This window comes from Podarcis tiliguerta (genome assembly GCF_965153285.1).
Source record: "Podarcis tiliguerta genome assembly, chromosome: 1".
NCBI classification, from domain to species: domain Eukaryota; kingdom Metazoa; phylum Chordata; class Lepidosauria; order Squamata; family Lacertidae; genus Podarcis; species Podarcis tiliguerta.
In genome coordinates this window covers 133,720,403-133,737,499 of record NC_139534.1, presented here as the reverse complement: position 1 = coordinate 133,737,499, position 17,097 = coordinate 133,720,403, and the positions used below count along the sequence as shown (strand labels likewise).

The window sequence follows — 17,097 nt, the reverse complement described above, 5'->3', positions numbered from 1 at the left end:
AATGATTATTTGGTCTAATTGTTCCAGTTAAAGACCAGAAGATTTCTTCCTGGCTTTGAAGGGGAGCTACATGTTTCTATTGAATGTTTTATGCGTGTTTTTAACTTTGATTCTGGAAAATGAAAACACAGCAGAATTTGCTACCTAACTACCCAGGCAGTCCAGTGACACACGCTGGAGTGTGGGTGACAGCAGTGCTGTGCAGCAGTGGTTCTTTCACGGCGGCTCGATGGCTACCACACAGCCCACGGGAGCGAGTTTGTAGTTTTCTGTTTCTCAAGTGCTGTCCAGTGGGGCAGCCCTGTTAGTGCCTTGCCTGGGACTTGTCCTTCTGTGTCAAAGATTATCATTCTCAATCTTCACTTGGCTTTGAAACTTCCTCTGGGCATGTCTCTGTCTTTGCAACCTGGCCTGATTTGCAGAGCTGTTGTGCAGGGAGACGGGAATAGAATTTCAGGGTGCTGGTATTCAACAAAAAGGATTAATAGTAAGGTTCGAAAGAAGAAGAGTTTGGATTTGATATCCCGCTTAACACTACCCTAAGGAGTCTCAAAGCGGCTCACAACCTCCTTTCCCTTCCTCCCCACAACAAACACTCTGTGAGGTGAGTGAGGCTAAGAGACTTCAGAGAAGTGTGACTGGCCCAAGGTCACCCAGCAGCTGTATGTGGAGGAGCAGGGAAGCGAACCCGGTTCACCAGATTACAAGTCTACCGCTCTTAACCACTACACCACACTGGCTCTCATTTTGTGTTCTCCTTTCATTTCCTCCCCCCCCAACAAACACTCTGTATGGTGAGTGAGGCTGAGAGACTTCAGAAAAGTGTGACTAGCCCAAGGTCACCCAGCAGCTGCATGTGGAGGAGCGGGGAAGCAAACCCGGTTCACCAGATTACGAGTCCACCGCTCTTAACCACTACACCACATTGAATCGTGGACATAAGAGGAAAAGGGTACAGCTCCCGAGGGGCAGTCACTTTTGGGACTGGTGAACAAACTGCAGGAGCCGGAGGGGGGTCATGCAACACACTCCCAAACTGCTTGCTTTCACTGATTTATTTAGTAAACATCGCACAACCAAATGAAATACCGTTACAATGAGAAAAGAACATTATCACACTTAGCAAACACAAAAGAACAAGGAGGTTGCTGAGCAGGTTCCCACTCAACTCAAATGCCACCTTTGTAAACGGGGCGGGAGAACACGAAGCCCGCTGGTAGGAAGCTATGCTAGTTGCCCAGCAAACCCAGGGGGGGAACGGGTCAGTCGCGCTGAAAGCTACAGTACATGAGGGGTCAGAATCCTGCTTTAAAAGCTGGCTTTGCCTTGGGCCAGAGAGGTGACAGCACATCCCGTGTAAGGCAAAGAGAGGAGCCGTCACCCAGCTCTTCCAATGAGTTCGGAGGGGTTTAAGGCAAGCGTGGAGTGCTCATGTTCTCACACATGACGGAAGGGTCACAAAGCAACAGTAATGAACATCGCTATCTCTGGTGGGTGGGCGAGAGGGGCGAATGCAAGCAAGGCGACAAACAGGTGCCCAGGGCAGCGCCACGGTGGAACCACAACACTTCCCAATGTTCTGCCTCAGGTCCTTTTAGGAGCTGAATGACAACAGTCTTGTGGCGCCAAGGAGCACCATGTGCAGCCCAGCATACCTCACACCTGCCGCCCCTCCAATCTACTCTGCTCTATGTTTCCTGATGGAAGGGAAGTGCGCTTTCAAGCGTGGGCAGTGTGCCTGCGTCTTTCTCCTTGAGTCACCCATTAATGCAAATCTGACCGATAGCAGGCACACACTCCCCCTGATCTACAGCTGCTTGGCCACAGGGGGATGATGACTTAAGCAAGACCTTGTGCAATGTCTTACGTGGAAAGGCCTTCTCTGCAAGACAAGACAGTTGCTGAGCTACAGCAAGCTTATTGCAGCCTAGAAGTGTGACAGCCGGGCTGTTCGGTTTGCCTTACGCCTGAGCACTTAGGTGAATGGGAAAACTAAACCCCCAGACAGAAGGGAGTCTGGCAAACTTGCTGAAATATGCCAATCCCTAGACTTGCATCTACCACACTCACAAATTACCCTGCGAGGAATCAATCCAGTCTTGACTAAAACAGTTATTTGCTCCTTAGCACACTGGTTTTTAATGCAAGTGCTCTACATAAATAATTTTTTTAAGAACTCATGAACATCTACAGGGCTAGATTCCAATAAGCTAACAATTTTGAAGGCTGCCCAATGAAAGTGCCCAGAGGCCCTTGATAAAAAGCTGCTACATCTGGATTAGTTGGACCCTCTACTGGGTACTATATGCCACCTCCTTCCAACAGGGCAGCTTAGGAATGGGCAACGGCCAGGATTCAATCACTGTGTTTCCAAACACATCCTTGGCTCAGGGGTCCTCAAGCATGATGAGAAACTGCCAGCTCTGCTTACGACGACAGCCTAGCCGCAGGTCATGCTTTGCAGGAGGCTCAAGGGGCATGGCAGATAACGAGGGCAACCGTGTGCTCATCAAGGCCTTTGCATCCCACAACCATTTCATACCTTCCCTCCCTCCCTCGCCCTCCGGTCATGCCTTGTGGCTAGGAGTTCCAATAATCAATCTGCTTCTAAGTTCAAAGGCACCTCAGAGAGAGCGAGAGAGCGCTAGAACATGTTTAACCAAGCATTTTTCCTGAACTGAAATTAAGTCGTTCATGAACACAGAAGAACCGAAACAGCTTTGACGGCCTCCTATAAATTGCTTAAGGTTTTCTTCGCGCTGTCCACAGTGAGCATCTCCGAAGGAAGCCTCACAGAATTCCTCCAAGTGCACAATTCCGGACATGAAAGGTCACTGCAACTGTTTGCATGATGCTATTATTGCTGAGGAACAAGAATCGACAAGCCACCCTGCAGCCCCTAGGCAGAAAGTGCTTGTTCAGTCATTTAGTTGCTTGAAAACTCTGCTGGACTCCCTTAATATCTTAAGGAAAGTTTCGGGAAAACACAGTACATGCAAGGTAGAAATGTGATGCAACTTTGACTGTGCTCTCCTAGTGTCAGTCTAAACGTGAGCTCATGGGAGGAGGAGGAGGAGGAAGGAAGGGGGAAAACAGCGTCATTTACCCTGTTAGAACTTGGGACAAGTTCAGAAGTAAAAGGCTTAACACAAAGAAACTGCATACCCCATTGCTGTATGCTTGTGAATTATGAATAATTGGGGAAAGTAACTTGTGTTAAATAGAGAAAAAAGAGGGGAGAAATGATTTTGAGAGGAAGGAAAGTGGGAGAACACAACAGCAAAAGTGTAGCCACCTGAACAAAGCAGAAATATATGGGGGCAAACACACAAAACAGAAATCTGAAGAACTAGTTTCACAGTCATCTGTATAAAATGAGGATGACCACACAGGGTCTTGCTTAACCCCTTCAGAACTTAAAACTAAGTTTAGATGGATATTTCTTACAGGAACCGCCCTGCTGGAGAGCAATTCACCAACACTGGGCAGGTCCTCCTGAAATGAAGGCTGGCTGAAAAGCAGCATTTTAAGAATTGCTTGGAAAGACGGAAAGTAGTGGGATCTATGCTGCCTCATTATTTGTCTTAAAGGGAAAAGGCAATAATTCTATATGGAAGAATATACTTTCCGTTCATTAAGAATCTGAGTCTGAGTTCTCCAAATGATGTAATCTAATGAAATGCTATGACGTTAAATGTTTGACATGTTGCACAGGCACGGACGAAAGAAACAGAAGGAAAATGTCAAAACAAGAAACCACCAGCGTGTACACTGGCAGCATTCACCACATCGGCTTCAGACCCCCTCAGACTCCGCAGATCCCGCTCTTTTCGCCAAACCATCAAGACAGTGCAATCCTCTCCTATTTACTCAGAAAGCTGGTCCCTCTGGTTTCAATGGGACTTTGATTCCTTGTAATTGTGCTGCGGGTGAGAGGAGCCTTAGACTGCCAACAGCCTTGCTAAAAAATAAATAAACCTTTTCTTAGCACCATGTTAGAATCAGAAGACTTTGAAAACTTGGTTGTACATTCTTTACAGTCATACATGGGCCAATTAATACGGATTGAAGGGAGGGAGGACACTTCTATCTTTTTGAAGTAATTTTTACACACATGCTGCAAAACTGATTAAATATGATAAAAACACACACACACAAACAACCCAAGAGGTGTGGAAGGGTTTGCTGTCTAAACTGCTATCTCTGTGTCAGGCTTGAAAGCTGTTGATCCTTTCACTCAGATAAAGAGAAGGGAAAGAAGGGATACAGGTTTTAGACAGGTAGGCAACTCCAAAAAGTGCAGGGCTAAAAAGGCATTCAGCTTATCAACTTAAAGAGAGCCACCCGCTCGTCCACTCGCCAAATCCACACAAGCAAGTTAAGAAAAACAACAGGGAGTGGATACTAAGTGCAGGCAAACAGACGACGACCGCATCAGTTATTTACAAACCTGGAGTAATGGGGGACGGGGGGAGAGGCAGCCCTTTAGTTAACTGTTCATAAAAAAATTGTGAAGCAATGATGGTCTCTCACTGCAAAGATGGAGCCAGACATCAACCAGGCAGTCTTCACCCAGGTTAACTGCGTCAGTCAGAGGAGGAGGAGAAAGAGGACAAAGCTCCGTGAGTCAGGGAGTTTCTACGCCTACTTCAGGCAACACAGTGATTCTTGCATCGAGATGAATTATTTCACGTTAATGACAGTATGCAGCCTGGGTCCCTGCTAGGAAACCGGCTCCATTTTTCCGCCCTTCGCTTCTTTGTGATCAGCAATAACCAGGAACAATTCTCGTTTGGGGTTAACCTGTCTGCATTTCATTTGAGCTTTTCCCCCTTCCTCCAGACTCCAGGAAGTGCAGCTTCCGGTCTCCACAGTCTGTGCCAGTTGCATCCTCAAGTGCTCCTTCTTCATAGCGCCGTCAAGCCAAAATTGCACCGGCAGTACATCATGCCAGCCGTGTCCAGCCAGCTATCCGATATGGGGTCGTATTTCTGTACAGTGTTCAGGTAGGATGACCCTGAGTGTCCGCCAACTACATAAAGGTAGGTGTCAATTACAGCCGCACCAACTCCTAATGGGGAGGAGTAGAAAGGAGAAAAAGAAATGTTGAATGCTAGGATATCACCTCCCCTTCTCTACAAAAGGAGGAAGAACACTGTAGGAACAGAATGTAGGCCAACTGCGGAGCTTGGAGACTGATCATAATCAGGCTCAGACCGAAGCCCTGCTGAGTTCAAGAGAACTTACAGTTTATTATTGGGCCTAGTTCATCTGGGAAGTTTATTTAACAGATTTATATTCCACCTAGCAACGTAAACATTTTCAGGGCAGTTCACAATACCAAATAAATACAGAACAATACAAGTTAACGTGGCCCATGAAACTAGCAGCAGGAAGGAAAGCCTCTTCAGAAATTAAAAGTTAAATTAATAGAGACTGATGTGGAATCTCTGGGTGATGCCTTGGGTCTGGTTTATTGTGAAAAGGTGTCTAATAGAAGGGCCAGTACAGTACCAATCACAACATGCACCTTCCAGGTATTCTGAAAAGACCACCTAACCCAACTCCCTTTCCTCATTCTCACATTATGATGATGCCTAGTTCCTACAAGGCCACAGTGTAGTAGACCGATGGCTAGAATTAGCCAATGACATGATAAGCAGAGAAGGCATATCTGGGAGGGAGGGGAAGTGCCAGACCCCTTGAGCATCTAGGCTGAGGAATGCAGGGCTGAGAAGAATGCCCAGCAGAAGCCAGAGGCAGAAAATTGTTCCTTGTCCATCCTACAGTGTCACAATGCATTCCCAGATGGAACAGAAGCTTCCACTCGTCTCTAGGCCAGGGTGATGGGAGTCCATGGAGGTCCCTCTTGGGATGATCCGGCCCTAGAGCAAGCAGGACACCGCCCTCAAGTTCACAAGGGAGGCACAACCTCTCGTTGGCTCACCATTGCTCTTGGGGCTCAGATTTGGGGACTCCCTCTTAGCTACAGCAAGCAACTCCCCTGTGGAGCTTACTGGGGTTATTCTGCAAGTCAGGGCTACAAACAAAGGAAATTGATTCAAGGATCAAGCCTCACCCAATTCCTCAGCCACAGAAAAAAGTACACGGTTGCAAAAGAGGAAACTGGCAAAGCCACATTCAAAGACAGCAAAAAAGCCATATATTGCCTGTGTATTAAAGGAGTCAGATGGAGGAAGATACGCGATCAGGAGTCACTGAAGCATTTCAGTAACCTTCAGGCTAAGGCCAGCCTTCTCCCAAGTTGGTGCACTCCTGATGTTTTGGACTACAAGTCCCATCAGCCACAGAATCACATGGGTTGCGCTGTAGGGTAGTTGTAGTGGAAAACATCTGGGGACACCAGGTTGGTAAAGATAGGCCTAAGGTATAGAAAGCATCTTAAGCTAAGTTTGCATCGATAGATCAATCCAACATCCCCTTTCAATGCATTTTCAGCTCCTGGGCTGCTCTCACCCAGAGAGGACTGGAAGTGAGGAAGGAGCAGTTGTATGAGGTACAGCCTCTTTTTAAAGGTTTTATATCCCTGAACCATCAGTTATTTGAGTGCTGCTCAAGTAGGTCCCTTGCAGAGTTTCTTGGTCTACCGTGGCAAGGACTACCATTTCCTTTCTGGAAAGCAAAGCCAAAGAGCCCTTTGGGGTATCCTGACAACTTCACTAAGCATTGTCCTGCTTGGACATAACAGATGAAGAATGCATTCCTACAAATAAAAGGTATGTGAAGAGCACTGAGGCAAAGAGAATTCTTGCACGTGGCCTCAAAGGAGGACTCTGTGCAGTTTCACTTAGTTCCACCCCAGCCCCCGTTAAGTCACAAAGAAGTGGCAGCAACTTCTAAGCCAACCAGAACCAGCTCCTGGGATTCTTCCTACCTGTTCGGGGTTCCTTCATCGGCTGGCAAACAGTCCACTGGTTTTGATGAGGGTCATATCGCTCAATGCTGGACAAGTGGGAGACGCCGTTGTGCCCTCCGACCACGAAAATAAAGCCCAGCATGACCCCAACGCCAAAGTTTATTCTTTTGTCCGCCATCGGAGCGACTGGCTCCCAGGAGTCCTTGCTGGGATCGTAACGTTCCACGCTGCAGAAGCAGACCAACCAAAGGGATTAGTGGCAACACTTTGTACCGATTTAATACCTCAAGAGGCCACTGTAGCTGTGCTCATGAGGGATTCCCAGAGCATTGGGAATCCCCAGTGAGATATTTGATAGAACAGGAGTTACTCGCCTCAATATATTTTGCTGTAACAGAAAAGCTGTGGGTACAAAGAGGAAAGCGTCTACCAAAGGAGCAATTGCTAAAGAAGGGTCACCCAGTGCAGCATCCTTGGCCCACAATGAATGCAAGGCTGTCAACTAGCTGCATGTAAGGAGAAGGGCCGTGGTTCAGCAGCAGAATAGATCAGCTTTGCAAGAGGAAGGTCCCAGGTTCAGTCCTCAATGGCCCCTCCAGGAAGGACGGAGAAAGACTCCCTGCTCGAAACCCTGAACAACCACAGCCAGTGCGTGTAGACAAGGCAGAGCTTGATGGACCAATGGTCCGTCTCCGTTTAAGGCAGTTTCCTCTGCTCCTAAAAGACCAAGACAACTGAGGAGGAAAAAGAGGAGCACTGCTCAGGTACACCTGCCACACAAACATGGTCGGCCCCTCTTGGGCTCATGCCGTGCTTCCTAAACGTTTTGATGGCTAAGGGGCCTTGCCTTCGTGGACACTTCTACATACCAGAAGTGCAAGGAATGCCACCCACATCATGAAGGGTGAAGTGGCCCACAATAATCCTGCACCCACACTGTATCTTGGCTCAATTGAACGGAAGCCACCTGCCCCGGCTCTACTTCAAACTCCACTGGGAAGAGCCAGTGCGCACAGAGACGTTTCTGGACCAGGACTTTTTATTCGCCTCAAGCCAACTAAAAGCTTCTTTGAAACGTTCCTATTTCTCTTTCTAAGTCTGCAATGAAGGAAAACATGTTGAACTCTACTGCAGGTTTTAGCTGAAGACCACAGAGAATTCCTTGGGCGAATCCTCCAGAGAAAGCTAACGAGGCTCACTGGGAGCAACTACGGGTTGCTTGGAAGCAGCTCGTGAATGTGCCGACTGAACAGCGCTTAGGTCTGTGGGGGTGGGGGGTGAGCTAGGGGGTGCTTCACCCAACCCCCAATGACCCAGCTCTACTCACCTGTTCATATGAGCGGGGCCGTAACCTCCAATGGCATAGATCATTCCATCCAGGACGGCTGCGGCAAAGCAGCTCCTGGTTTTGCTCATGGGCGCCACAGGCTGCCACTCCTTCACCTTGGGAATGTACTTCTCCACCGACTGCAGGTAGGACTGCCCATCGTAGCCCCCCAAGGCGTAGATTTCTCGCGACAGAACCGCCACCCCCAGGGTGCTGCGGCTCTCGTTCATGCTCTCGAGGGACGTCCAGGTGTTTGTGTCGGGGTCCCAGCATTCCACGGAGCTCTCGTGCTTCCGGTAGTTGATGCCTTGGCACATGTGGGTCGCGATCCCCCCTATGACATAGATTTTCTGGTCCAGGACGCAGATCCCGAACTCATAGCGAGGGACGCTCAGAGGCGCCAGGCCTATCCAGGAGTCGTTCTGAGGGAAGTACATCTCAACGCTGTGGAAGGAGGAGGAAGAGGTCATGAGGCAAAAGGCAAGAAGAGAAGAAGAGGCCGCTGTACTGAGCCAATGGCCCGCCTAACAGCCCAGCAGCCCATTCCCATGGGAAACTCTCAGCCGGGATCCGAAGACGAGTGCAACTCTCCCCCCTGGTGGTTTCCAGCAACTGACATGCTGAAACACTGCTGCCTCTGACCAGAGAAGCAGCGCATGGCCATCAGGGCGAGTAGCCACTGGTAGCTTTATCCTCCATGAAATTGCCCAATCCTCATTCAAAGCCATCCAATTCAATGGCTACCTTGGGGTCCCACTTCACCACCCACAATGATTCTGTGGAGTAGTCAACCCCTTTGGGGATTTCTAGTTTGTTGGACTCAAGGCCCTCTTTGATGGACAGAGCGACACCACCTCACGCATCGCCCAGCGTCAATAAGCATGGGTACAGGCAGTCCAGCACACGTTGGATGTGTGGACATTCAAAAAGTTTTCCTTCGCCAGAGTATTGAGCTAACTTTGCAGTCATGGGATAAGAGGACAGGTCCTCACATGGACTTGTATAACTGGGCTTATTCATTCTTCTTTCATAAAATTTAAAAACCGCTTGATGGTTAGGAAAAAACCTCAAAGCGGTTTACAAAAAGGATAAAACAATAAATTGACCCTAAAAATGTAAAATGCGCAGAAAGTTAAAACCACAGTAAAATAGACTAAAACAAATGAAAACTCATACAAGCTTTTTAAACATCTGGGTAGGCTTGTCTACGCAAAAATGTCTAAGAACAAGAAGCCAACAATAGGAATAAACTGAGAGTTCTCTAGGATGGAGGCCAGTGAGTTGTTGGGTTCTGCAGTTATCTGTACAGAGATCTTCTTAACTTGCTCATAACCAGTATTTGGGGGAGAGAAGTGGGGTGGTTAAATTTGCTGATGACATGAAATTACGATACTGTACGGTAAGAAAAGTTATGAAGAGCTGTGAAAGGATCTCTCCAAACTTGTTGAATAGGCAGTGAAATTATGTGTACTGGGGCACCTTCACATAGACCCTGAAGTGATCTAAACTGGTCAGGAAAGGAACCTTGGGAGCAGCAGCGCATAGCCCAGTGTGCAAGAGTTTTGATAAAGGCTGGGATGGGGCGAAGAAGAAAAACTGTCAATATCATCATGTTTTACTATGAATCCAAGGTGTGATGACAACTGAAATACTGTCTACAGTTCAAGATTGCTGCCCCATAAGCAAAATATTGTAGAGTGAGCTGGAAGAAATTCAAAAAGGGGCAGCTGTGATGACTGGAGTCTGGAAAAGCTCCCCAACATCTGGGGCTTTTTAGTTTAGAAAAAGTGATAGTCTTGGGACACAGAGGCATAAATAATTGTGCACGGTGCAAAGAAAGTGGGGAGAGATATTCTTCTCCCTCTCTCATAAAACTGGAACTTGGGAGTCATCCAATGAAGGTGATTATTGGGAGTTTCAGGACAGACAAAGGAAAGCCCTTGTTCCCACTGCACATAAATTAAATGGTGGAATTCGCTCCCACAGTGAAGGCCAGCAACTTGGATGGCCATAAGAGATGAGAATTCATGGATGGCAAACCTCTCAGTGCCCCCATGCTGCCTCCAGGATCAGAAGCACCATGATGCTGAACAGCAGCTGCTGAGGGAAAACAAGTCTGAAAGCCCTATTGCTCTCGTGTACTGTCTCTGGGCTTCCCGGAGGCACCTGCCATCTGCCACTCCAGAAAAAAGGGTGCTGGACTAGGAAGGAGTTTGGTCTAACCCAGGGGTTGGCAAGGCTTACTGGCCATGGGCCAGATCACTCCCAGAGAGATCATCATGATGCCGGAAGTTGCGCCTGCGCATGTCCGTGGCGCTGGAAATCGCTTCTGTGAATGCCCAGACACTGAAAACTGTGCCTTCCGGTATCTGTGCATGCGCAGACGTGATTTCCGGTGCCGCTCAGTGAGTCCCCGCGCCGTGCTGGTTTAGCGCAGCGCATGAGGGACTTGCTGAGCGGGCAGAGCGGTTCAGGGGCGGGTCATAGGCCGGTAAAATGGTCTTTGTGGACCGCATCCAGCCCATGGACTGCAAGTTGCTGACCCCTGGCCTAACCCCCCCCGGGATACTAGCTGCCTTTACAGAGTGGCTACTGGAGTGCATGAAGAACAGAATGATAAAGAGCATTACATATTATAAGCAATGAACTGATTGCCTTCCCGAAGCTTGTTTCATCCCAAGCCTTTCCTTGCTCGACCCTTCCGCTTGCTCTACAAGACCCAGGAAATGAAAGGCCACAGAAGGCTGCCCACCAAGCTATCACTCTGTTATGTTCAACTACGGGGTGTAGAAACCATCGCTCACTGCCGTGGCTTCGGAACAGAAGCGCTGGGAAAAGCAAGACCGCGGACTCCTAACCCTATTCTGGCTCTCGCTATTCCTCACCTCTCCAAGCAAGCAAAGAGTCCAGCCTTCCCTCCCACGGCGCAGATCACTTTGGGAGGGCAGCGGGGGCGTGTGGTGAGCACCGTCTGGTAAGACAGCCTGTGCTCGGGCATGAAGTGGTACTTCAGGGCTTCGTTCAGCAGGTGCTTGCAGGTGTGGTCGTCGCGAATGAGGTGGTTGGCTTCGTACAGCCTCGTGAGGAACTTGACGCTCAGCAGAGGCAGCCGCACGCAGTGCAGGAGCTGGGCCAGGTACTGCTGGCGCTCCTGCACGTCATACTTGATCCAGGACTCCAGCGCGTAGAAGACCATCTCCTCGGTGGCCACATTCAGGCAGTCATTGGAAACTATTTCGTCCAGCTCGGAATGAGTCAGTTCAAAAAACTCTTCCGTCTGGCAGACATCTTCAAAGTTCTGGCAAATGTATTTGTTGGCGGCCAAGTAGAGGTCGTGGCAGCCGTACGTCTCCGCAAAGCGGGAGATCCCGATGCAGTTTCCAGGGTCCAGCTGGCTTTCCAAGAAGGTGCAGCATTCCTTCAGCACGAGCTTGATCTGCAGGAGGTTGGCAGCAGGCAGCAGGGACTCCACGGTGTCCTGAGAGATGAAGACGGTCCCCGTGTAGGCATATTCCACTATGGCCTGCAGGGCCGCCTCGGCGATGCACTGGAATTCCACCTCAGAGTTCTCTTTCTCCGAGAGGTTGCCGCCAAACATGGCCTTGAAGTACGGGCTGATGCTGGCGAGCACCACTTTGTGGGCGTGGATCTTGACGTCTCCAACCCGAAGGATGATATCGCAGAGCTCATGGTGCTGCCGGAGGAGGTTCAAGCCCTGCAGGAGTTGTTCCGAGTGCAAAGGGGTCAAGTTGGCAATCATGTAGGTTGGGGACGATGGGTCCATCTGCAAGACATGGAAGGGAAAGTTGGGAAAGCGTTAAGCAGAGCTGAAACCTCAAAGCATAGGGCATGAGCAACCCTGGCTTATGATTGCACATGGAACATACCTAAACACACAGGCTGGGATTCGTGTTAGTGCTGGAGATTTCTCTATCAGCACAAGAATTTCTGCTTGCCTCCCCACTCCTCACCTCATGCGCAATTCTCAGGGTCCTCCCTGCCACCCACTGCTAGAGCCGACTGGGGGTGGAGGAGGGGAGGGGGAGAGCCCTGTTGTACTAGTGGGATTTGTTGTACTGAGTCCACCTAGAAATTGGACGCAAGACCTGTGTGGCCGCACATATTTTTTCTTAATTTGCTAGGCTTCCATGAGAGCGCTTTCTCTCTCTCTCTTTTCATTATCCTTGCTGCATTCATTTCTTGTTTCCCTCCACATCTGGCTTGAATTGCCTATCTTGCGTGGAAGCTGGTTGAAGTGCACAGTTCTTTGATACCACCCAGGATGAATCATTTCAAAATATTTTGGCTTGCCACATTCATAGGACCATGCAGAGGGCCTTCTCGGTGGTGGTGCCCTCCCTATGGAACACCCTCCCTTCAGATGTCAAGGAAATAAACAACTATCTGAAGACATCTGAAGGCAGCCTTGTTGAGGGAAGTTCTTATTGTTTGATGTTTTAGTATGCCCTGATATATGCTGTGAGCTGCCCAGGGTGGCTGGGGAAACCCAGTCAGATGGGCAGGGTATAAATAAATAAAAATATTATTTTATTATTATTATTTGCCTTATACCAAGAAAAACCATTATTCCATCTAGCACAGCATACTATACTGTTCTAACAATATCGTTTACCTTTTTTCACCTACTACGTATAGCTGTATCTCTTCTTCCTTCCATTCTATGGTTGTAACGGTTTATCCGTTTCATTTATATGCTCATGCTGCAACCCAGCCTGAGACCTTAAGGGTAAGAAATCTAGTAAATAAGGAAATATCGTCCACGTTGCCTGGCAGTGACTCTCCTGAGTCTCCGCTCATCCTGGAGAGATGCAGGTGGACTGAAGCTAAACACATTATATTTGCAAAACGCATGTTCTACCACTGAACTGCGGATCTTCCGTAAGCAAGAGGGGTAATGAGAGCTTCTATCAGAGAGAATAGACTGGTGTCAAGCAGACCAGGCAAAATACAACCAATGTTATTCCCATATCCCCCCCCCACCTCCATCCTCAAAAGCCAGTGTGGCATAGTGGTTAGCGTGTCAAACAGACGGTGACCTGGGAGAGGCCAGAGCTCAGATCCCCCAACTCAGCTACGGAGCTCACTGGGTGACCTTGGGCCAGTCTCTCCGCCTAACAGGGTTGTTGTGAGCAAAGCGGGGGGCGGGGGCGGGAGAGAACCATGTAACCACCTTGAACTCCTTTTAGAAATGCAATGGGAGGCTCACGGACCCCAGAAAGGGCTACCCAGCCATTCACCCTCTTGAGGAGGTTCCCTGCACCCGCGCACTGTCGCCTTCGGGGTATTGAGTACATGGGGCCAGGCAATGAAAAGACGCGACGCCTTGCTTCTGCTGCACTGCGGGGACAGAGGGCTTGCTGAGAAGCCGGGAAAGGCCAGGGTTCAAATCCCCCCCCCACGTCCCGGCCATGAACTTCACCTGGTGGGGGGGCAGCCCCTGCTTCCTCCCAGCCTAGCCCACCTCGTAGGGTTGTTGTTGTGGGGGGTGTCAAATGGGGGTCGGAGGTCAAAGGGGGCATGTATGCCATGCAGTAGACAAATGCCACGAAATGCCGCGCTCGTTCTCCTCCCCGCCAAAAGCCCTTTCTCTCCCGGGGGGCGGCCCCCCCTCCTCTCCGCCTGGCCTACCCGGCAGGGCTGTTGTTGTGGGGGGGCCCTGGCGGGGGGAGGCGAGCTGCGAGGAAGAGGGTCCTGCCGCCCCCCCTCCCGAGGGACCCCCCCACGGCACCCCCCCCCCTCGGCTCACCTGAGTCACGTGGCTGCGGCCCGGTCGGGAGAGGGGCGGGGGCGGCGGCGACCTCCGCGGGCTCCTCGCAGCCACAACAACACAGGCGGAGGAGGAGGAGGAGGAAGGGGAGGAGGGAGGCAGGGTGCGTCACTTCCGGCGCCCGCCCCTGAGGAGAGCGGGTCGGCTTCAGGCCCTGACAGGCGGGGTGACACCCGCCCCCCTCACCAAATCCCCATCCCGGCTTTTATTTCCTGGCACCTGTGTGCCTGTATGTGTACAGGTGTATAAGTATGACGTATGACGCGTCCCTTCCCCACCATCCCGTTTCTTGAGGCGAGGACTACGACTCCCAGCGCGCCCCGCGCGGAGGAGGAGGAGTCCGCCCTCCCCACGTGACCTACGCTCCCCCCTCCGGGCTGCGCTGCTGTTGCTCCTGCCGCGCCTTGCGTGTCCCTCCTCCGCGCAGGCGCAGTGGGCGCGGCCTGGGCGGGCTGCCTGAGGCGGCGTCTGGGCGGCGGAGGCGGCGGCGACTGAGGCGGCGGCGGCGCTGGTGACGCGTTTCCCTGGAGACGGCGATGCTCCCCTGCGCGGGGCCCGGCGGCGGCGGCGGGGGCGGCCCGGGGTCGGCGTGGCGTCGGAGCCGGGCGAGGCCCCGCGGGGGGTCATGGCCAGAGAGGAGCCCGAGGGCGGCGGCGGCGGCGGGGGCGCTGAGGCGGAGGAGCGGCCTGGGCGTGAGGGGCCGGGGGGCGCCTGCCCGCCGCCGCCTTCCCCTCAGCCTCCCCCGGGCGAGGGCCTGCGCTTCGGCCTGGTCCCGGCGGAGCTTCACGCGCGGCTGCTGGACCAGCGGGACTACCGGGGCCGCGTGGGGGCGATGGGCCAGCTGAAGCGGGTGCTGGGCGAGGCGCCGGCCGCGTCGCTGGCCTGCCTGCCGGCGCCGAGCCTGCTGGGCCTGCTGAGCCTGCTGCGCGCGCTGCTGGACGACTCCAACTTCAAGGTGGCGCTGGGCGCGCTGGAGGCGCTGCGGCTGCTGGCGGCGCGGCTGGGCCCGGCGGCGGGGTCCCGCGCGCGGCTGGAGCCGCTGGTCTCGGCGGCGGCCAAGGTGCTGGGCGACGCCAAGCTGGCCGTGCGCCAGGAGTACCGCCAGCTCTTCCTGGCGCTGATGCGCGCGGCCGGGCCGCAGCCCGTGCTGGACCTGCTGCTGCGCCCCGAGCACCTGCGCCACCGCAACGCGCGCGTCCGCGAGGTGGTGCTGGCCATCTCGGTGGCGGCGCTGCTCACCTTCCCCTCCGAGGACTTCCAGCTGCCGGCCCTGGCCGCCGCGCTGGCCCCCGCGCTGGCCGACGCCAAGCGCCGCGTGCGCCACGCCGCCCTCGAGGCCTTCGCCGTGCTGGCCTCGGCGCTGGGCCCCGCGCGCGCCGGCACCCTCCTAGAGGCCGTCGACGCCGTCGAGCTGCGCGGCGACGGCGAGGGCGTGCTGGGCGCCGTGCAGGCGCGCCTGGCCCGCAAGACGCTGCCCCGACTCACCGAGAACTGGTTCGTCGAGTACGCCGTGCCGCTGCCCGACTCGCCCCACGCCGCCGGACCCTGGCCCCGCGGCGCAGACACCGACTGGCTGCTGGAGGGCAACCGCATCCAGAGCGCGCACAGCGGATCCGCCAGCAGCGCCAACGCCAGCGCCGCCCTCGCGCCCTTCGCCGAGCAGGGCGGCTGCCCCAGGAGGGTCCTCAGCGCCGGCAAGGGGAAGCTGCCCTGGGAGAGCGACAGGCCTCCCGCCGCCCCCACCGGGCGAGGATGCTGCTTCGCCAAGGCCAGCGACGCTGCCCCGGTGAGTCCCTGCCTTCCGGGCAGTCTGCAGCACAGCTTTAATAATAATAATTTATTATTTGCACCCCGCTCATCTGGCTGTGTTTCCCCAGCCACTCTGGGCGGCTTCCAGTCGTGTGTTGAAAACAATGCAGCTTTCCAATTCTGGTGACATACCTTTGAGAATGCACCGTTTCAGAACACTGGTACATTCAGTTTTACAAGCAGCCTCGAACTGCTAGCCTCTTTCCACACCCCGGAGGGGTGCTAAGGTGTTGTCACACATAGTTTGGGAAGCTGGTTTACTGTCATAGACCAGCAGTTTAAAAATAGCTGGAAGACAAAGCTGTAGAAACGAGGTAAAGTAACTATAAAAGTGGAAAGACCAAAGTTGCTGACAAACAGGTTAAAACAACTCAAATGGTAGCTATTATTAAAGCGATCAAGTTGAAGACTTCACAATATTTCATAAATGGAATACTAGTGGTGCCTCTCTAAGACTCACTGTCCTTGTTTTATCAAGGAGGAGAGGTGGAACCAGGGCTCTCTTGCCCTCTTGCACCGGGCTATTGGCCACTTGTGACCAAGTGAAGATGCCTGGGCGCCAGGATGGCACCGGACATCTCCACCGTCTGGCTGGCATACAGCGGCGTATATTTGTTGCCATGCTATGCTGCAAGTCAGATTTTAGCTGGGGCTGACAGTATACAATACATTTGTCATCTTGAAGTAAAAAAGGGACCTAAACATTCCATTAGTGCACCTGTAACCTAGGTTTAAGGGGCTATATGGCGAATAGCTTTTATATCTCTAGTTTCTAACATTGCTCTCGCCCTCCTGGTCTAATCCCCACAATAACCCTGCAAGGTAGGTTAGGCTGGAAGTAGGCAGTCACTGGCCCCCAAAGCAACACCCAGTGTGGGATTTGAATCCTAGCCCAGCGCTGCTGGTTGCAGCCTCTCCAAGGCTGGCTCTTGCAAGGCGGTGCTGATGCTGAAACTTCACATCCCTCTGTTGAATGGCTTCTGCACCCTGCAGTAGCTGAGGGTGGGGACACAGGGTATGGTGCAAGAAGGAGAGCCATGGGGAGGGGAAGTTTGGCATGTGGTTTAGAGAAGCAGGTGTGATGGATGGGCCAGCTATAGAAGACAGAGTGTTCTTAGTTCAAGGCAGGGCGACAAAAGAAACATTCCTAGCCTTTCCACCAAGGAACTCAAGGTGGCATGTCCGGTTCTCCCCCTCCTCCTTTTATCCCCACAACAACCCTGGGAGGTAGCTTAGGCTGGGAGAAAGCAGTGACTGGCCCCAAAAGTCACACCCAGTGACCCGAATGCGGAATTT

The 17,097-nt window shown here is 52.3% G+C and overlaps 2 protein-coding genes across 3 annotated transcripts in view; one reads left to right on the top strand and one right to left on the bottom strand.

Moving 5' to 3' along the window:
* Positions 1–1,040: 1,040 nt before the first annotated feature.
* KLHL28 (kelch like family member 28) lies at positions 1,041–15,600 on the bottom strand. 2 transcript variants are annotated; one of them, XM_083436529.1, is made up of 5 exons: positions 15,232–15,600; positions 11,090–11,988; positions 8,205–8,648; positions 6,896–7,104; positions 1,041–5,071 (listed from the first exon to the last, which is right to left on the bottom strand). In XM_083436529.1, exons 1-5 carry the CDS (start codon positions 15,583–15,585, stop codon positions 4,908–4,910), a joined length of 2,070 nt encoding a protein of 689 aa, XP_083292655.1. In that variant the 5' UTR covers positions 15,586–15,600; the 3' UTR covers positions 1,041–4,907. The 2 variants fall into 2 exon arrangements, with proteins under 2 accessions (XP_083292655.1, XP_083292656.1); XM_083436530.1 differs by lacking the exon at positions 15,232–15,600 and adding an exon at positions 13,972–14,318.
* The window catches only part of TOGARAM1 (TOG array regulator of axonemal microtubules 1), a 26,378-nt gene continuing 23,704 nt past the window's right edge, over positions 14,424–17,097 (top strand). The window contains exons 1-2 of the mRNA XM_083434655.1: positions 14,424–14,479; positions 15,628–15,778. The gene's annotated coding sequence lies outside the window, so the exon portion shown is untranslated. The remainder of the gene's footprint in view (positions 14,480–15,627; positions 15,779–17,097) is intronic.